General features: G+C 53.1%; 1 protein-coding gene across 1 annotated transcript; it reads right to left on the bottom strand.

Annotated features, from left to right (window-relative positions):
• Positions 1-1,952: 1,952 nt before the first annotated feature.
• Positions 1,953-8,590, bottom strand: LOC139826627 (coiled-coil domain-containing protein 81-like). The gene is made up of 6 exons (XM_071802979.1): positions 7,679-8,590; positions 5,433-5,870; positions 4,701-4,762; positions 4,045-4,201; positions 2,926-3,182; positions 1,953-1,964 (listed from the first exon to the last, which is right to left on the bottom strand). The coding sequence occupies exons 2-6, from the start codon at positions 5,494-5,496 to the stop codon at positions 1,953-1,955; spliced, it is 552 nt and encodes a 183-aa protein (XP_071659080.1). The 5' UTR covers positions 5,497-5,870; positions 7,679-8,590.
• Between the last annotated feature and the right edge of the window lie 12,370 nt (positions 8,591-20,960).

Genomic DNA, 20,960 nt, shown 5'->3' with positions numbered 1-20,960 from the left:
TGACAGTGACCCGCCTCCCTTCAAGCAAACACCAAAGCAACTGGTCAGTGGTCCCGTGAACACCCAGTGAAGAATCTTGTGAGCACTGGCACGTGTGGAGCAACGCTGCTCTACAGTCCAGTACGATGTGCTCCTGCAGCATCCGGTGTCGGGTACCTTTTCTCTCCTCTCAATGGCTCTGGCTATGAAGTCCACTTCTCTGGGTGCAAGCAGAGGCGGTAGCTTTCCTTTCTCCTCCTTTTCCTTCAAGCAGCTCCTCTGGATGACCGGTAGCTGCCTGCAAAGACACAACAGGGCGTGTTGGCAGGAGCGCAGGAGGAGCTGGTTCTGCATCCTGTGCTTCCAGGTGGCGCACCTGCTTCTGCAGCAGAACGTGCTCTGCTCACATCCTTGTGATCAAGTCCCCAGGCACAGAGAAGACCCCAAGCTGTCAGCCTCGGATGGGCCCAACAGCCCCCCTGCAACTCAGGATGCCCAGGTCTCGGCCCTCTCTTGCTGGAGCAACCAGAGGAACAGGGTCCTGTGCCCGGAGATAGCGCTACGCCCTGTACGGGCAGGTTGGGCGCTGGGGACACAGTGTCAAAGGGAGGAGGACACGACCCCACGAGAAGAGCCATCCTGCCACTGGGCTCTCCGTAAGACAGGCGTCAGCGTAGAAGAGGCTCCTGGTTGCTCAGGGCAATCCTCTGCAGTAACTAACTGCAGAACTCTGTTCTCAGCAAACAGAAAGGCCAGGCTCATTTCAACCTGAAGGGAAAGCCAAAATGACCTTCTGCTCCTGGAACGAGCCTTTGCACTTGGCTACTCAAGAGTTCTGCACATCGGAAGGGAAGAAAGAAATAGTGGTGCCAGCAGAGTCTGCCAAGAAGCTACAAGACACTGCCATGAGCAAGAAACCATGAGTTAGTGGGACGTGGGAAAAGCGCACGAGAAACGTCTCGCTCCCACAGAGCCCGGAGCAGGGGGTCACGCTCACCCATTTATGCGAGTGTCTCACCTGGCGCGAGGCTCACTCCCCTCAGCTTTCTGACCCTGCTCCGGCTTCACAGTCGGTGCAGGTAACCGATTTGGAGGAAGCCTGGTTCGACGGAGGAGGCGCTTCTCGGCAGCATCCTCTAGAAAGGGGAAAGGAGACGGTTCTTCAGAACAGCATCTCGGTGTTGTTCTGGGAACCGGGTGCCACTTGTGTGCCAGTTCCAAGGAGAGTGACGTGCGGGTCTGCTCAGGGCTGTGGTAACACTGGGGAAGGTGGTCCTTTTCATCCCTTTGGGGGAAAGCCATGTTTCCTGGGAGGTCTTAGGCCTTTTCTGACACTGTTTTTCTGGTCCAGCTCCTCGTGCCTACAGTGCACCGTTATTCCCTGGGGTTCCCTGGGGAAAACTATCTGGATGGCTTTCTCTCATCCTTGTGCTGAAACAGGGGGTTCCCTGGCAGAGCCGGTGGTCTCCGGGAGTCATTCTGGGAAGGGGAATCATTTTGCTCAAGGGAACCCAGCTCTGGGATTTCTGCATTGGTCCTGTGTACACACATTTGCTGCTGGAGCAGGTTCACACCACAGGCATTGCCTCTGAGACATCTGAGCACATGATGGAAAGAAGCAGGCTTAGAGCTTTGCACTGTTTGCAGCCCAAGCAGGGAGTGGAGGCCACTGGAAAGGTGTCCTTCAGCAGTCCAAGAGGCCCTTTGTGGTGCAGGACTGTCCTGAGACCTTGTCCCATGATGGGGCACCGGAGCATTACCATGATGGGTCCAGAGAGTCACAGGAGGAGCCTCTCCCTCTTCCAGGCCTCCTGGGGTAACCTCAGTTCTGATCCCCTCCATGTGCCGTGGAAGGAAACCCTGCAGCCCCCTGCCAGCAACCCACTGGTCCCCGACCTTTCTTTCCACTGCCATCACCTTTTCCCTGCACACGTCCCGTCAGGTCTATCAGCGTTGGCATCTTAGGCACGGTCTCAAGTTGGCACCTGAAGAGCAAGAAGGTACCAGGCTGAAGAAAGGACACCACATTGTTTCCCAAGGCAGCCCAACCCGGAGGGCTGCAGTAGAAACTCCAGTGCCGGGAGGGCTAGGTGAGACCCCGTCAGCCTGTGCCCGCTTTTTTCCATCCTTCCCGTGAGAATGGTCGTCCTCCCACAAAACCCCCTTGCTGCTTCTGGGGAAATGATCCTGCTCACAGTGCACATGGAGAGCAGAATATTATCTAGTGCTCTGATTTTCTAACACCCTTTTGAATTCTGATCTTGCCCTCCAAGTTCCTGTAGAGCCTTGCAGATTAACGTTTCCGGACCTAAGAGCAGTCTCTCCCACAGAGGAAAGAAAAGGAGCAGGAGAAACGTAGTGGGAAATGTTGCCTAAATGCGTCTCTAGCTCCACAGTAGGACAGATGCATAAGCCGTGCCACTGTCCCACGTTCCTCCAAGTGAAGTCAAACATACCATGGCAGGACGATAACACGTCCAGAGGAGGTCTGGGAAGCAGCGGTGTCATGGCGTGAGATGACTGAGTCCCTCATCTCCGGCATCTGCAACGAGGACAGAGACGGATGACGGGAGGAGCGGACACTGGGAAGGGCCGGCTGCTCGCTCCGCCTCAGCCCAGCGCCAGCAAAGAGCCAGAGCCGCCCAAGGGCTCTGGGCTCAGCAAGCCTTGCTCTGCCTGTGCCTCTGCTCCCGGCCCCCAGAGTGGGGCACGCAGCGCTCCCCGCCATCAACGCCGGCCTTTTCTCGCAAAGTGCAGCTCCTCTGGGGGTGGCTCTTGCAAAGCCAGGCCATTGCACGCCAGGGAGGTGCTCTGCAGAGAGCCTGCTGTGCTCTAGAGCTCCAGGAGCCCAGGTGACTGAACAAGGCATGGTCGGCCAGGGGAAAGCAGCCCCCAGAAAGCATTTCAGAAGCAGCAGGAGTGGGGCTGGGAAAGTGAAAATCCTACCTCGAGAAGAGCTTGCAGCATCTTGCCAGTGCCATTCAGCCTTTCCAAAAAGTGTAAGTAAAATCTCTTTTTTATCTCTTTTCCCTCGGCAATCAGCATGCCCACGTCCCTCCAGATGATGGCAACGTTCTTCCTGTTCTCTAGGTAGGCATGGAAAAGGTGCGTGGTCCTTTCCATGTAGAGCTGCACGGTGCCCTCAGAGACAGCGTTCTCTGAGGCTATCTCAGCATACGGCAGTTGTTCGAAATCTTGATGGCCTGAAAGACAAGAGAAGAGGAACACATGAGCTTGCAGACCTGCTGGGCAGGCTACAATCAAAGGTCTGCAGCCTCCAGGCCCTCAGGCAACACTTTGGTACTGGGCTGCCTGGCTGGGCCAGCGCCTCTGAGGAGACGCTCGGCTTGTCCCTTCCTCTTAAAGTGGACAGTGAGGTGCGGAGCAGACAGCTGTGGCTTCTCTGATACAGAAAGGGAAACAAAGAGTCTTAGGCACTTGGTGGGAAGAAGAGTGACTGCGGGACAAAGTGGGGAGATAGGCACCAGGTCCCAGGGCAAGCTGGAGGGTGCCAGCCCACACTCGGTGCTGTCTTTGTCTTTAGAGAGAAACGCACCCCAAACACAGCCCCAAGCTCTGGGTGCTCCCCAGGGTCCCACAACAGCTGCCCCAAAGGCAGTAGTGACTAGAAGGCGCAGGTGTCGCCGTCACTGGCTTTTGGAAGGAACCGTCTTACCCCCCTGGGTTTCCCCTGCTTTTCCCCTGTGCAAGGAGGCTGAGGGAGCTGGGAAGAGCCCTGGCATTTGCCTGGAGGAGGTCTAGTGCAGCAGAAAGGGGGAGCAAGAGTTGAAGCATCACAGAACCAGAAGACACCACACCAAGGAAGCTGTGAGGGAACCTGTTGTTGAAGCAGGACAAAGAGAGTGCGCTCTTAGCTGTATTGTCCTCTGGTGATTCTTTAAAACAAACAGCTAGGCAGGGTCCTTTCACAGCCGGCTGGTTTTGTCGAGTGAAGCTCTTGGCAGGACCGCGGTGGGTGGCTGGTACTCCCCTCAGTCACCTCTGGAGAGCAGAGCACCCCTCCCCACCCTGCTCAAGGGCCAGCGCCGCTTTCACGCTGCTTACCAGGGAAGTCTTTGCAACCATAGCGGAGCTCATAGTCCTGCACAACAGCCTTGTCAGGTCGAAACACGGGTCTCTCCACGATCACCAGATCCTGCTCGCTGAGGGCTACTCGCTTTCTGACAACCGCAAAAGTCCCGATTCCGGGAATGCGGACAGCCTGGAACAGAGGAGATGGCGGATGGGAAGAAGTCTTGGAGGGGCAGACGGGTGACTTGTCAGAGGAGGCTGATGGTGTTTAGTGCCCTGCCCTGGCCTGAGGCACAAAGGAGCAAGATGGGCTCCTTGGGAGAACACAAACAGGGGCTGCGCTTTTCCCTCTCACCCCCCTTCAGCTACGAAGAACCAAATAGGTGAGGGAAAGCTGACAAACACCCTCTGGCTCAATCAGATAGAAGGCAGGGGGTTCCCACGCTTGGAATAAATCCAGATGTGTCCCAGGCTTCCAGGTTTTCACATGCAACTCTGACGGGGGGACCTTCTTGTACATCTGAATGGACAGAGAAGGTGTCCATGTCACTGTGTGCATTGCAGTGTCGTGCTGGGGCGTTGCTCCTGCTTTCAACGCAGGGGAAGAACAGCTGCACCCCATGGCAAAGGGCTGTCAGGACTTGATCAGCGTTCATCAGGGTGTGAGGGGAGAAGGAGGTAAGGCCCACCTGGTGGAGAGCCAGCTGCAGGCTGAGGTGATACGATGTGCTGGCCCAAATCTTAGCGAACTCTGGAAAAACAAGGGAAAGACCTGTCATGCTCTGAGGCAGCAAGCTCAAGACCATTCAGCCCACTCCTGTCCAAGGAGCGATGCATCTTTCACTCAGGCATTTCAGGTGGTCTCTCTCCAGCCCGGCAAGAACCAAAGGACACCTCATGCTGCCTCCAAGGGGCTCCTTTCCTTGCAGGTGCAGCTCTCCAGGGTGTGACCCACTCCCACGGGAAGCCGGCAGTGCTTTGCCATGCCCGCGGGGGCACGGGGCTGTGCTCCACGCGGCTCTCGGAGGCTCAGGGCAGGCCCTGGTGTCTCCCCAGCAGGGGCCAGTTTTGCCGGGTCACATCTCTGAACACACAGAGCCCACGTGGCCCACGAGCACCTTCAGCTCTTCCATTCAGACATGAGCTCAGCGTGGGTAATGCCCAGCGCCAGGCAAGGGCAGCCCTTTGGGGTCAGGGGTTTCTGCCTGGGCTGCCCCAGGAAGGCAGGGGCCACGTCAGGAAGGGAACCAGGAGCCCTGGCTGCCACATCAGCCCCTCAGCCCTTTGGGATGGTCAAGCAGGTCCCTCCTTGCAGTCACCACTCCTGAGCAACCACCCCCCACAGTCCTCGGGTTTCCATCCTGATTTCAGAGATGTCCTTGACCCAGACACACATGTGAAATTGGGCCTGAAGGCCTTACCATAACGCTCGAGCTTCTCAATAGTTGGGCTCAGGTGAGGCTGCAAGAAGAGCTGTCTTGCCATCTTAGTTCCACTGCTGCTTCAAGTCAACAACAGCAGCAAGTGGCTGGACAATGGCTTTACTGCTTCTCCTTGTCCTCCTCCTTCTCCTCCTCCTTCTTCTCCTTCTTCTCCTCCTTCTTTTTCTCTTCTCCTCCTCCTTCTTTTTCTCTTCTCCTCCTCCTCCTCCTTCTCCTTCTCCTCCTCCTCCTCCTTCTCCTTCTCCTCCTCCTCCTCCTTCTCCTTCTCCACCTTTCACACTCCTTGGTGCTGTCGTGCTCCCTCTCTCCACCTTCTCCTCCTCACTGCAGAGCAGCTACTCCAGAGCAGAGCGGTGGCGAGAGCAGCTCTCAGCACTTGGAGTCAACTCGGCCTCACCGGGGTGAGTGGGGCAGATGCTGGTCACGACAGGGAAAGGGGGACTGTCACCACTGTGACGTCTGGCTGTCCCACTGTGACCTCGGACCGTGTCACAGAGGGGCTGCACACACCTGCCCCCCAGGCCCTGCCAGGGGCTCTGCAGTGGGCAGGGGTTTCTGGGAGCTGCCCCCACCCCACTGTCTCCTGAGTGGGAGGGGTTTCCCCAGGCCGCCCCTGCCATGTCCCCACATGGGGACACAGGGCTGCAAGCGCCGATGGGCTTCCTTCCACCCTTCCCCGCTTCTTCCTGCCTCTCTCACCCAACGTGTCTGCAGCGGGGAGCGCGGCTGCCCTGCCACAGTAGGGGCGTGCAGAGAAGACGTGAAGCTTCTAGACCGCCCACAGTCAGATCTGACACGGATATAAACGGGGTCCCGTTGAATGGCCGTTTGTGGTCTTCTCGGAGCTGCGGGTCTGTCTGCCTGAAGCCTCCCCTTAGGCAGGATCGCCACCTAAAGTAGCCTCCCGGGATCGGGTCAGCCTCGTCGCCTCGCTGGGGTGAGCGATAACTTACTAGGTAGAACTGAGCTATTTCCTCACCAGATCAGCGAGTGTATTAAATAATTCCTCGCCGCTTGGGCAGGTGTTTTCCTCATTATAAACCCGTGGATTTTCTTGAATAATTCCTTGCCAGATTCAGGCAAGCGTATATCCGTAATATAATTTCTCACTAAACACGTGGGTGTATTTTTCCTGGGGTTAGAGACTGTAATAGACTTAACGATATATTTGTTAATCAAACTGGTCTAAATGGATATGTTATCAGTGGCTGTGAAACCTGAGCATATAATATTAGTACATGCTGCCATTAAACAATGCAACCTGTATGTAGTCTTTGTAGAAAAAAACTGTTCCACAGATATGTGTAAAAGCCTAATTTAGCGTACCCTGCAGAACATTCGGGAAGAGGCTGACAGAGAGAAGGGCTCAGGGTCATTAGGAGACGGGAGTGCCGAGGCGCCAGTGAGCCGCTGGGTGCCCGCGGCCAGTGTGGGGGATGTTTGGAGGCTTCAGAGGCACCCCACAACCGGTGTGGGGGTGCAGAGAAGCTTCTAGAATGCCTAGAGTCAGGTCTGATCAGCCTATAAAAAACGGGACTCTCGTCGAGACTCCGCCCATTGTCGCGGGTCTCTCGGAGCACGAGCGAGATGCTGCCGCCGAGAGCCCTCCTCCCCGGGATGGAGACTCCGCTTGCCTTGCCGCCACGGGTGTGAGTAAAACGGCTCGCAGGATTGCGAGTATATTTATACTTTCCGTGCACATTTGCACCTGTAACTTCCCGTGCTTAATATAAGCATGTATAAAATTATTTGCTCGCATAAGCGCGAGTGTATTTATACTTTCCGTGCACATATGCACGAGTAACCTTCTGTGCACATTGGCACACGTATAAAATTATTTCCTCGCATAATCGCGAGTGTATTTTCCTCCCGTGCTTCCATATAAGCACGTGTAGTATTCCGTGCACATTTGCACGTGTAAGTAAATTAACCCTCGCAGGATTGCGAGTGTATTATAAATTTACCCTCGCGGAATCGCGAGCGTACACTTTCCGTACTCACTACGAGTACCTATATCCCTTTAAGAATAATCCCGCACCGTGTTCAGGCAAGCGTGTACTCCTCTGGGCCTCAGGGGCGGTTCCGGCATTGTTTTGGGTGAAGCCACGTGCATGCACACTGTGGACCTCCTGTTGTACTAGTTGCTGCCCCTTCATAATTTTCCTCAACTGATACCCGAACCTATATTTAAGTCACTTTTGGAGTTCTAAAACCCTGTTTCTCACCGGTTTAATAAAAGTTGTTTTGGACCCTCTTGTCCCTTAAACTAATCTCGGGGTGCATTCCGTGACACGCTGGCTTTCTTCTTGCTTTGGATCAGCAGCTGCCCCTCCCTCTTGATGTCTTCCCGGGTGGGGACGTGCTCGTCATCTTCGTCATCAGATTTAGAGGATTCTGGAGGAGGGAACAGAGAGAAACGGGCTGGGGAGGGTCTGCAGGGCCACTTCTGCTGTGCCCATGTCACCAGGGAGAGCCAGCACGTTTTGGAGGGCTGGTGACATCACAGGGAGCTTTCCTGCCAAGCCCTGGCTCTTCCTGCCCAGCATCCCAGGCTGACCTGCAGGGCCTGGCAGTGCCGCTGCTGTGGCCCATCCCCACCTGCTGGGGCTTCCCAGAAAGGTCTGGAGCCACGCGGTGCTGGATGCAGCTCCAGCTTCATTCAAAACAGGTGGCAAGCTCAGAAACTCAGTGGCTCCTCCAAGAGTATCCAATGGGAAGAGGCCACAGACAGACCCCAGCACTGGTTGTTCTTCACAACCAGGTGATTTCGAAGACAAGGCTCTCCCTCCTTGCCCCACAGCATCTTTTCTTGTTCCTTCTGTGGTTCGATGCTCACCACCCCGCCAGCTGCCTTCATGCTCCCACATCCCCACCTAAAAGCACCACCCATGCTCAAAGCCTTGGAGACAGCCCCAAGGTCTGGAGAGAACTCATGGGCTGGGCTCTGCTGGGACAGGGAGAGACAGGCGAGGATGGTCAGAAATCCCAACAGGCAGGGGCAGGGACAGTCGCCGTGGGACACGTCCCCGCTAAGCTCTCCTACCGTCATCGCTGCTGTCTCTCTCCTCAAAGGAAACCACCACGTTCTGAGGATCACTCGACATTTTTTTCTCCAGAAAATCCCTGGCCTTCACAAAAATCTGTGAAAGACACTCTGGGTTAATTGCTGAAGGGGAGGTGGGTGTTACAACCCAAGGGATGCCCTTGATGTCCCCCTGGGGGACACTTGGGATGGGCCATCAGGAGGAGCCTGCTGCGGGTCCCCGAAGACCCCAGCAGGGATGGACATCCCACGTATCTCGTTGCTCTTATCCAGGATCTTGCACTCAGGGGGCAGGTGGGCCGCCCGCTGTGCCAGGTACTGCAGCTTCTGGCCCAGGTACTGGAGCTTCTCCTCCACCCCCCGGGACAGGAGAGAGTCATCCTGGAGACGGAGAGAACCACCTTGGTGGGCAAAATGAGCCACTTGGGGTGAATACCTGGCCAGGCACGGTGATGCCATGCAGATGGAAGAGGAGGCGGTCGATTCTGTTTTCAAATTCAAGGAGAAGCTCCTCGTTCTTCAGCAGCTGGGCTCGCGACCGGTCTCGCCGGGCCTCTTCGGACTGCCGTTTTGCCCTCAGCTCCTCCTCCAGCATCCTGCAGCCAAGCACAGTCACATCCATACAACTGCACAGGGGTGCAGAGACACCACAAATCCGTTGCAAAAGCTGCCCAAGTTGCAACCCACCACACCCCCTGCCATGAGTAGGGACATCGTCACCAGCTCAGGTTGCTCAGAGCCCCGTCCAGCCTGGCCTGGGATGTCTCCAGGGACGGGGCATCCACCACCTGTCTGGCCAACCTGGGCCAGGCTCTCACCACCCTAAGCGTAACAAGCGATAAGACAAACAGAAACGGCCTCAAGTTGCGCCGGGGGAAGTTGAGGTTGGATCTGGGGAACAATTTCTTCCCCAAACGGCTGTCAGGCATTGGAACAGGCTGCCCAGGGCAGTGGTGGGGTCACCATCCCTGGAGGGTTGGACAGACGGAGATGAGGTTCTCAGGGACGTGGGTTAGTGCCAGGGCTGGGTTAACGGTTGGACTCAATGATCTTGAGGGTCTTTCCCAACCAAAATGAGTCTGTGATTCTATGACATGGCTGTCCCAAGGGACACACAGGGATGGTGACTCCACCACTGCCATGGGCAGCCTGTTCCAATGCCCGACAGCCCTTTTCAGGAAGAAATTGTCCCCTATATCCCACCTAAAACCTCCCCTGGTGCCAGTTGTTTCAGGGTCTTGGTCTGGTCTTTGCACTCTGGCCAACAGAGAAGCCACAAAACGTGTTGAAGACTTCTCTCTGACAAAGCTGGACTCCATTTTTCCATCTCAGTTTTTGGAGAATCCGGTCTGTGGCCTGTTTGCCAGATGCAAGGGAACACTGAGATGCTTTAGCTGCCTTGAAAGGAGGGGAAGAGCAACGACATGCAGCAACACAGGAATTTCAGGTCTCCTGAAACTGTTAAGTTGTGAGCAGAAGATAAAGGCCAACTGCTTTATCATGAGCATTCCCTGAATGTGTTCAGACACCGCATCCCAACTCCTCACCATGTCTGTGAGGCGAGGAGAAGACGTCACCCCACCAGCGAGCTCCTGCCCGGGAGACAACACTGGGTGCAATCGGACTGACTGCCGCTGTCTTAGCCTGGCCCGGGAGAGGCGGCCGTGGAAATGGATGTGACAAGTGGCAAAAAGGTACAGGAGCGAGTGGGAAGACACCAGAGGCAATGCCTGGGTTTCTAGAGTAAGAAAACACCAAAATACAACCAACCAGGAAGGCAGTGGCAGGGTCAGGAGCATCCCTCTGCCAAAGTGACCCCTGGGCCACACAGGACAGCCCTGCCTGGGACAGCCTGCCTGCACTGGGCAGGGGAGCTGCATGGGGCACAGTAGGGCACTGTCCCCACCCCATGGGGGCCATGGGGCAGTAGAGCCCATGTCGGGGCGTCCCCAAGATGGAGGTCATAAAATCATTGAATTATTTTGGCTGGAAGAGACCCTCAAGATCATGGAATCCAACCATAACCCACCCCTAGCACTAACCCATGTCCCTGAGAACCTCATCTCTGCATCTGTCCAACCCCTCCAATGATGGTGACGCCACCAGTGCGCAGGGGAGCACACACATTCCCAAACACTGGAAAAAGAAAGGTTGCACGGTGCCCTCCAATATAGGAAAATTAATAATGTAAGGAATAAATTAAGAAATGCAGGGGAGGGAAAGGGCTGATGCCATTGGGGTTTCATTAGGTGGCAGGTGGGGGGGGGTGACACAGCCCAGGGAAGGAAAGGAGAGATTTCCTCTTCTGCCCTGAGAGACCCTTATTCCTTCCACAACAACCACTGCCAAAGGCTTGACAGGAGCTCCAGCGCAGTTGTCTGCAGCCGCTGCCGGTGAGAAACCTAAAATAGGACATGGGAGAATTTGCACGGGAGCGTTCACCACGCGGAAATATCTCTGCCCTGGGAGGGCTGACATTGAGTGCGTTGGAGGTTTGTTTTTGTTTTCAAGGATGTGATCAAAATCACATGAAATGACACACAACGAAGGATAGGCACAGGCTGGGACTGACACCGGAGCCTCAGCACCGGGTTTTATCGTTCATGGAGAAAGGGAACCAGGCTAAATCAGCCAGCTGGAGGCCAAAACAAGCAGCTCCTTTGGCTGTTCTGGGACGGGAGATGCAGGCAGGGCCACCAGTGTGGGGTCTGTCCTGGAGCTGCAAGGGTGGGATGTGGGACGAGGCAGCCAGAGCTGCTTCCACACAAGGAGGCACAAACATCTGCCATTTCCAGGTTGGTTTTAGGAGGGTTAATATATGTGTGGGTCAAAACTCACCATCACATCGCCTGGGTTGGCATTGCCAGCCACAGGTTGGGTTTTAGCATCGTTCTAAAATGCTGGAGGGCCTGAGGCAGCACTGGTGACAGAGGGACAGACCCCCTGGGGTCCATGTCTGTCTTGCGCTGGGGACCCCAGAGCTGGACTCAGTTCTCTGGGGGGCCCCAGGAGAGCAGAGCAGAGGGGGAAGCATCCCCTCCCTCCACCTGCTGGTGATGTGGCCCAGGACACACTTGGCTTTCTGGGCTGCAAGAGCACACTGCCAGCTTACGGCCCTTTTGTTACCCACCAGCCCTTCTCCACAGGGTTGCTGCCCATCCGTCTGACCCTCCCTCCCTCCCTCCCCCAGTCTGTGCTGGTACTGGGTATTGCCCTGACCCAGGTGCAGGACCTCGCACTTGGCCTGGATGAATTTCACAAGATTCACATGGACCCCCCAGCCTGTCCAGGTCCCTCTGGATGTCACCCCTTCCCTCCAGTGCATCGACTGCACCACTCAGCTTGGTGGAAAACCAAAAGTGAAGTGTCTTGGGTGATGCAGACATCAGAGAAAGGCATCTGGCTTTAGCTCTCTGCCAAGCACAGCTGGGGAAACCCTTTGAAATGCTTCAGCCACTTTAGCAGAGAAAAATAACACCCCCACACAGTTGCCAGGCTTTATCGCTTACAATTTCTAACTGTTGGTGGAAATCTTCATTCTCAATCACTTTAATCAGCACCTTGAGCTTCTCTTTCAGTTTCTTCCCCTCCCTTGCTGGAAGAATAAATCGCAGCCTCATGTGAGCACGTTTGATTTGCATGGTCTCCTTTAACTGTCTGATCACTTCCAGTGCCTACAAAGGTGTTAAAAACAAAGAGCATTTACACACCTGCTTGAAAACCATCACACAGACCAAAACCTCAAATCCTTCGCATCAGCTTCTGACACTTTTGTCAGCGCTGCAGGGAGTTTGCTCGAACGCTGCTTTGGTAGATTAACAAGGAAAGGCAGAGTTCTTGTTATTCGTGATCCCTCCAACACTTAAAAAACCCCTCTGAAATCTTAAATAGCACTTATACTACAAACCAACATGTGGCTCAGATGCAAGGCCCGATTTATTACCTCAATCAAACTAAAGGACAAAACTTTTCTTTCTGTTCCAGGCGTATCACTGTTGCTGCTTTAATTAGTTTCTTTCTTTCTTTCTCCCTTCCCTGAATTGTTAGAAAACAAACTGCACGAGTTTCAGCAGCTGTTTGCATCCAGCATTCAACCACCGGCTGGATGAAGAATCACTCTGCAGAATTCAGCCCCCAGGGCTTTGCTGATCCCTCTGTGGCTGCAAACAGAGAAATTACACTTGAAGCCACCACCTCTGACCTGAAACCGATTTTGCAAGAAAACAGACCTGCTGCTTCGTGGTCTAGTTTGGTTTGACGGAGTAGTGAATGTCCTTCACGGCTCTTTCTATGACGATCACTGTGTACGGCCTCTTTGTTTTGGGATTCACGCATTTGTCAGCGACAATGGTCGCGATGTCTCTAAACATCTACTCCAGCTGCGTGTGCCGTTCTTTGTCCGATACCTGCAGCTCTCCTTCTGTTAAAATCTGGACAGTAAATAACTAAAAAAACCCAGTTAATAAATGTCATGGGTTTGACTACAGAGTGAAAAATCTAGTAACTCTGTTAAATTTAACAATTGCTTGAATGGTTTGGTCAGATGTGAAGTGGATAAAAAAATAACAGTATTAATAATGTACGTCATTATGACAGACAGCACGGAGAGATTTCAAAGAAAAAACTCACCACAGAAAAACTACAAAAAAAGATGCACAGATTTCCTTGAATTCACAACAAGCCCACAGTTCATATCCTACCAAGAAGGACTAAGAAATTAGATCTGTTCTTAACATTTCATTGGACTTCCCCAAGTGAGCAACTGTCCCCTTTGCATCCCCTGCATCCTTAAAAATATACCTTAGGTGAGAAACTCTTCAGCACTGGTAATTCTTTTTTTTTCTGTGTCCACAGACATCAGTGTATAAAAGCTGTATATTCTACAGAGTATTCAGAACTCTTTTCAGCTAAATACATATAAAATATTCAAGACTTGGAGCACAAGTGTGATGGGAGCAGCTGAGGGACCTGGGGGGGTTCAGCTGGAGAACAGGAGCTGAGGGGAGACCTTCTGATCTCTGAACTGCCTGAAAGGAGCTTGGAGCCAGGGGGGGTCGGGCTCTGCTCCCCAGGAACAAGTGCCAGGAGCAGAGGAAACGGCCTCAAGTTGCCCCAGGGGAGGCTGAGGCTGGATCTTGGAACAATTTCTTCCCCAAAGGGCTGTGGGGCATTGGAACAGGCTGCCCAGGGCAGTGCTGGAGTCACCAGCCCTGGAGGGGAAAGTCTTCTCCAAGCTTTTATAAAGCTGCTAACCGCGAAGTGGTTGAAACCTACCATCTTACAGATTTCTGTTTGGTCATCCGTCACAAATGCTTTAACAAGATCATCTTTCTTTGCCACCTGGCCTTTGAAAATGTTGACAAACACTCTGTGTGTCTGCAGGACCTCATCAAAATCTTTCTCCCTAGAGATTAGGGCACGGTTAGAAAATTTGTGAAGTCAACAATATAAAAAAGAACATGAGTTTTTAGCAAGGAGGAACAACCTGTGCTGCCAACGAGCCTGGAAACTTCTACTCCTGAGATGTAACTCCCCAGGAAAGCGCAGGGCACTGCCCTGTGCCCAAGGGCGCTCCGCGTACCCGGATTCACACAGATCCCACCACCTTCCTGGGCTGGAGAGCCGCGTACCACAAAAGCTCCCCAGCTCCACAGCCAGGCCCCACCTGGGCCTCTCCCCTGCCACAGCTGGGTGCCCACACGGGGCTGCCCCACAAAACTGGGTCATAGAATCACAGAATGTGCTGACTTGGAAGGCACCTACACGGATCACAGAATAGTTTGGCTTGAAAGGGGCCTTCCCAGCTCCCCCAATGCCACCAGGATCACGGAGTCCAACTCCCGTCCCTGCACAGGAAACCCCACAGGTCACCTCGTGTGCCTGAGGACATTGTCCAGTCTCTCCTTGAACACTGCCAGGCTTGGGGCCGTGACACATCCCTGGGAGCCTGTTCAGTGTCCAGCACGTCTGGGTGAAGAACCTTTTCCTCATGTCCCACTGACCCTCCCTGGCACATCTTCTGCCATTCCCCGGGCTCTGTCACTGTCACAGAGAAGAGCTCAGCCCTGCCCCTCCTGCTCCTGCTGAGGAACCTGCAGCCCATGAGCTCTGCCCTCAGTCTGCTCTGCTCCAGCTGAACAAACCCAGGGACTTCAGCCGCTGCTCATCCGGCTTCCCCTCCAAACCTTCACCAGCTTCGCAGCCTCCTCTGGACACGCTGCAGTAGCTTTGTCTCCTTTGTCCCCAGCCTTGCACACAGTGGATGCTCCAGGTGAGGCCGCCCCAGCGCAGAGTAGAGCGGGACAATCACCCCCTGCCCGCCTGGCCGTGCTGTGCTGGGTGCACCAGGACACGGGGCCCTCTTGGCTCCAGGGACACCGGTGGCTCACGTTCAACTTGCCGTCCACCAGAACCCCCGATCCCTCTCCATGGAGCTGCTCTCCAGCACCTTGTCCCCCAGTCTGTCTGTACAGCCGGGGTTGGCTCAGGTGCAGGATCCGGCACTTGCTCTTGTTGAACTTCATGTGCTTGGTGATTGCCCAGCTCTGCAATTTGTCCCGGTCCCTCTGCAGGGCCCCTCTGCTCTTCACAGTGTCCAAGGGAGGTCCACACAAGCCCCCCCCAGCCGGGCCCCACACGGGCCTGCGCCCCACACGGGCCTGCGCCCCACACGGGCCTGCGCCCCACACGGGCCTGCGCCCCACACGGGCCTGCGCCCCACATGGGCCGGCCGGCCGGCCTCCCTCCCGCCCTCGGGCAGGCCCCGGGCCGGCACTCACGCTCCGCTGCGCCATCCCATGGCCTTGTTGCGGTAACAGGCGATCCCGAAGCGCTTCCCGGCGCTTTCCCCCTGGTTGGTGGGGGTGAAGACGGACACGGCGGCGGCCGCCGCTGCGCCACGGCCGAGGGGCCGCCTCACGCTGCCTTCCCATTGGTGGCCGCCGCCCCCAGGAGCGCCAGCAAGAACCGTCCGGAGGGAAACGGTGGCCGGAAGGGGCGGGGGTCTGGGGAGCTTGCGGTGTATGGGGGGAGGAATAACCGTGAGGGACGTGAACCTGTGAGGACTGTGGGGGGTGACCGTAGGGTTTGGGCTAAATAACTCTGAGGGCCAGTGGTAATAACGGGGCGGGGGAAGGGGTGTGTGTGAGGGGCGGAGTAATGACCATGAGAGGAGGGTGGGTGTGGGGGGTTGATAGCGGCGGGGTGAGTGATAACCCCGGAGGGGTGTGTGTGGGGTAATAACTGTGTGTGAAGGTAATAACTGGGCTGGGGGGGCGGGGGGTGTGAGGGAGGGAAGAGTAATAACCCTTGGGGGCAATAATTGTGGGGAGGGGAGAAGTGTGTGGGGGTAATAACTGGGGGGGCTGTGAGGGGTGGGTGTGGGTAATAACTATGGAGGGGGCAATAACTGTGTGTGTGAATAATAGCCATGGGGGGGTGGGTGATAGCTGTAGGGTGGGGGGTGATAACTGGGGGTGTAATGATGTTGAGGTGGGGAGAGTGTGTGTGTGTGGGGGTAATAACTGGGAGTGTGTGTGTGTGAGGGGGGAAGGGTAATAACCACGGGGCGGGAAAATGTGTGTGTGTGTGGGGGGGGGGGTGATATCTGGGGGTATGTGAAGGGGTAATAACTGGGGGGGGTGGTTCTGAGGCAGTTACTGGGGTGTGGGATGTGGGGGTCAGTGTGAGGGGTTTGTATGGGGGGTTAGAGGGGTGGGTGAACACGGGAGGGATGGGCTGGGGGTGCAGGATGGCGCGTGCTGGGGTGGGCACAGGGTGTGGGGTACTTGGGCTGCTGCAGGTTTCTGGAGCCCCCTGGAGGGGTAAAACCCACCCCTGTGGGCTGCCCACATAAACCAGTCGTGCTGGAGGCACAGGATGAGCTGCTGAACGGGCCTGGGAGCCCCTCGGCTCTTTTCTTTTTTGGGGTTCAGTATTAATTGTGGAGGGGTGAGGGGGAAAGAAGCTTTTTTAGCATTAGTAACAGCCCAGGGGAAAAATAAGTTAGCAAAGCTTCCAGCCTCTTGGAAATGCTCGGTTTCTGAGCTCGTCTCACGTCTGCAGAAACAAGATCCAAGAGGACTGTGGATAACAGCAGGAGGGTGTCATCTGCGTTCCTCAGTCCATCAGTGTTGCAAACAAACCTTATTTAAACTCTTAAATGCTTTTTTTTTTTCTGAGCTAGGTAGTGTCGGTGACTGCACAGGTGCACTCCTGGCTGCAGCGTTATGTACCCTGAATTTTTAAGTTGGTTCAGAACAGTGTGGGTTGTTCTGAACCAACCGTCACCCACATGATAGAATTCTGAAAAAGTACTTTGAAGGTTTCCAGGTTTTAGTCTGGCCTTGAAAGTCTGGGTCGAAGCTGTTGTTGTAACCAGTGTGGTGTCTCATGTACACAAGCAAGGGCTGTGTTTGGCAGCAGCCTCTGTGGCAGTGATTTCTCCCCTGACATGGAGCTTTTTAGCTCCAGAGATCTGCCTGTGTCAGGTCCGCGCAAAACTAAGGCCAGCGAACGTTTTGCAAGGACTCTTTACTTTCAGGCACTTGCACAGCACAAAAGTATTTTCTGCCTTTCCTTAGAACAGAACCTGTATGATTATTTTTCTTGTGTGCTTACACTGAATTCATCCTGTAGGAATCTGCTTTCGCTAAATCTGTTATTTATTCCAGATCTAGATGTCTCAATGGATACGTGGAACTTCTTCTATACTTCCCTGGTGTCCTTATGGCTGCACAGACTTTACGTTGATTCTGTTGTTGCTGTTGGTGAGGCGTGGAATGACCTTACAACCCTTGAGGTTATAAGGAAGGTATGTATTTAGGTACGATGCCGGACACACGGGGAATCATTTCACCTAATACGTGTGTAAAATTACAGTAGCTGTGAGCTTGGTTAAATGCAGTAAAGCGTTACATATTCACGGAAGTTTTAGGAACACCTGTACATATTCATAACCTGTCCCCGAGAAGGCGGTTCTTATTGCAATGAGTTCAGGAGACCATTTCCAGAGTCTCCGGCTCCTCCTGGTTGCAGCTGCGCAGTGATCGTGACCCCGGGTCCTCTTCTCTGTACCCGATCACCTTTGGTCCAGTGTGATGAGTTGGTTGGGTCTCAGACTGCTGAGTTGGTTAAAACTGTGTCCAAGTTTCTGTAATCTAGTTCACCCAAGGATGCACCCGAGGATTGTGATCTTTGCAAGGCGTCAGTGAAGTCCTGTTTTTCGTACAATAAGTTACACAGAGTTAAGCAAGGCTAGGCAATAGTGATGTGGGTTAAAGGGTTAGCTCTCTAAGTGTCTTTAGTGATGTGGGGTAGGGTTAGTTCCTTAAGTGTCAAGTGTTAATTAGTTAATTGTCAGTTCCCTGTATCATTCCCCCCTTTGCTAAGAGGTTAGTAAATTCTTTTACTAATGTGATGATTGTCTATGTTTTCTCTGGCCGCAGGTAAGAAGGCTACTTCTACCTGAGAAAACCCATCTCTATCCTTCAACAGATTTTTAATGTTAATGCAAAAGTCAGGCTCCTGGTGTTTGTCTTCTGCGCTGCTGAGCTCTTTGGGGGCAGCTGACAGCCATGTGGCTGGTGCTCCGGCAGGAATGGCATCTTCTGGGCTGCGACGGGAGCTTGCGTTCTTTGGCGTGGTGACCCCGCTCACTGCAGCTGTAGCATTTGTCTTCTCTTTTGGGTTTCTTCTTGCTGAGGTAGGAAGTGCCGTTTGGGTTGGTCACCCAGAAGGACCAAAGGGACCAAAAGGTTACCCAGGAGGTCCAGAAGGACCAAAACATGTCAGGGTGGACATAACCTAATTTCTTTGATAGAATTTCAGAAAGGTTTTGGTTAATTACTACAAATGTAAAGCTTTCTTCTGCGGAAGTGGGCAATGTAATATATACACTCTGATGGTTTTGATTCCAAAGCACCAATTTAAAGCGTTCCCCCATGGTTTTATTCAGATCTTGCTCATGGCAATTTTCGTCCCATCCGTGTGCTAGGGTTATGACCGTAAGAAACGGCATTTTCCAGGTTGCGCCTGGGTTACCCTTCGTGGTGCTTTGCAGACTTTCTTCACTCTAGAATGATGGATTCGGGCATTCCGTTCTTTAATCTTGGTAGCAGTGAAGGATGCCAGGAGGACTTGAAATGGGCTTCCTGTTGTGATTCCAAAGTCCTTTTCTGCAAGAGACTTCACAGACACATAATCGCCCAATTGGATGTTATGTACTGGCCCATCCAGACCCCTACTCCAAGTTCCAAACACTCTTCCCAATTTTGTTAAGTTGTTTACGCAATATAACCATATAAAAAGTCATAATTTCATCCCCTTCTTGTGCAGACATCCCCTTCTGTACACTATAGGGTCTCCCATCCAGGATTTCAAAAGGATTTAACCCTTCTTTGCCCTTGGCCTTGTTCATATGCAAGAGGGACAAAGGTGAAGATTGAGACCAAGCCAAATTTGCCTCCTGCCCCAGATTTACAATTTGTTGTTCAATTAGATGACTCACTTCATCTTTTTTTTTTTCTTTCTACCTGGCCACTGGAGGAAGAATGATAAGGTGTATGTAGTTGCCAGTCTATTCTCAAGTGCTGACTGATTTGCTGTACAATTTTTGATTTAAAATGTGGCCCTTTATCAGAGGATATATCAGCTGGAACACCAAGCCTTGGTATTGTTTCTTGTGCTCATGTTTTAGTTACCTCCCGAGCTTTTGCTGTTCTGGTAGGGAGTGCTTCTGGCCAACCTGAAAAGGTATCAGTTAGTACCAACCAATATCAGCACCCCCCTTTTCTTGGGAGTTCCGAAAAATCAATTTACCATTATTGCCCAGGTCCGTTTCCTTTCCCAATTTGACCCATTTCTAGCTTAGGTATATTCTTAGGATTAGTCTGGAGGCAAAGAGCGCGTTGCTGTGTCACCTGTCTTACAGTAGTGTACCAATTTGTAGTTACTATTTTTGATCAAATGTTCGTATAATGTTTCTGCTACTAAAGGGCAAACTAAATAGGAGGTAACAATAAGTTTTCTCTTGTGGGGCGTGAGCCCACCCTTCCTCATGATATGATTCCTCTAAATCTATACTAAGTTTCTGGTCTTCCTTAGTATATTCTGGCTTACCTTCTGAAATAACCTGCCCGTCGGGGACTAGGGCACTTTCCGCTTTTACCTTTTGCTTAGGCACCAGTTTTGCCTCCCTGTCCACCAGCTCATTTCCTTTTTTCCAATTCCGAGCTCGCTTTCTGGTGCGCCTGGATATGCATGATTGCCACCTTCTTAGGAAGTTGAGCTGCCGATATTTCTCCTGCACGTTTGATATGTTCGCCTTGAGAGTTCAAGAGTCCTTCTTCTTTCCAAATTGTTCCGTGCACGACCCTGAAAGCATACTTAGAGTCCATATAAACGTTCACAGTTTTACCTTCGGCTAGTTCCAGAGCACAGTTAAGGGCGATTATTTCTGCCTTTTGTGCTGAAGTACTTTCAGACAGAGGCCCAGATTCCATCACTTCATGGCTAGTAGTTATAGCATAACCAGCGTGCCTTTCACCGTTCAGGATATTGCTGCTTTCGTCCGTAAGGCAGTTCTCAGTGTTCTCCATAATCCTATGTCCTTTAGATCTGCTTGGCTGGATTATGTTGTTTCAATGGTTTCCAGGCAATTATGATGAACTGGTTTTCCAATGTTGTCACTGAGGAAAGAAGCTGGCTTGACAGTGTTAGTGAGGATGATTTAGCTTGATATTTGAGAAATCTTTGTGGGGAAAGCCAACGTCCCCCTTTTTCATTTAGAACTGTAGGCACCGTGTGGGATACCAGCACAGCCATTTTCTGACCCATGGTAAATTTCCGGGCCTCCTGTATGTTCAGTACCGCTGCAGCAACTGCCCGCGGGCATCCCGGCCACCCTTTTGCAGTTGCATCTAATTGTCTGGAGAAATAGGCCGCTGCTCGTCGGTACGGGCCAAGATCCTGTGCCAGTGTACCCAAGGCTATTCCCTGCTTCTCGTGAGAGAATAGAAAAAATGGTTTACTCACACCTGGGAGTCCTAGAGCAGGTGCTGTCAAAGCCTTACCAAGTTCTTCAAAGGCTCGTGTAGCTCCTTTATTCCATTGCAGGTGTTCCTGATCTGTGGCTGCTGGCACATACAGTGGCTTGACAAACAATCCATAATTATAAATCCACAACTGGCACCACTCTGTCATGCCCAAGAAGGGTCCGTAATTCTTTTACAGTTTGAGGCTTTGATGTTTGGCATACGGCCTCCTTTCGAGCCTGGCCCAGGGTCCTCTGCCCTACGCTGATTTCATAGCCCAAATGAGTTACTCATGAGTTGCTGTATCATCTGGGCTGTCTTCTGTGATACCTGGTATCCTTGGAGCCCCCAAAGTTCAATAAGCTTACAGTTCAGGTTATGCATGTCTTCTGTGTCCTGGTAGCGATCATCCACATATTGTTGCATCTGTCC

Source organism: Patagioenas fasciata, assembly GCF_037038585.1.
Source record: "Patagioenas fasciata isolate bPatFas1 chromosome 19 unlocalized genomic scaffold, bPatFas1.hap1 SUPER_19_unloc_1, whole genome shotgun sequence".
NCBI lineage: Eukaryota > Metazoa > Chordata > Aves > Columbiformes > Columbidae > Patagioenas > Patagioenas fasciata.
Note: the sequence above shows the minus strand (reverse complement) of the source record. Positions and strands in the feature narration are given on the sequence as shown.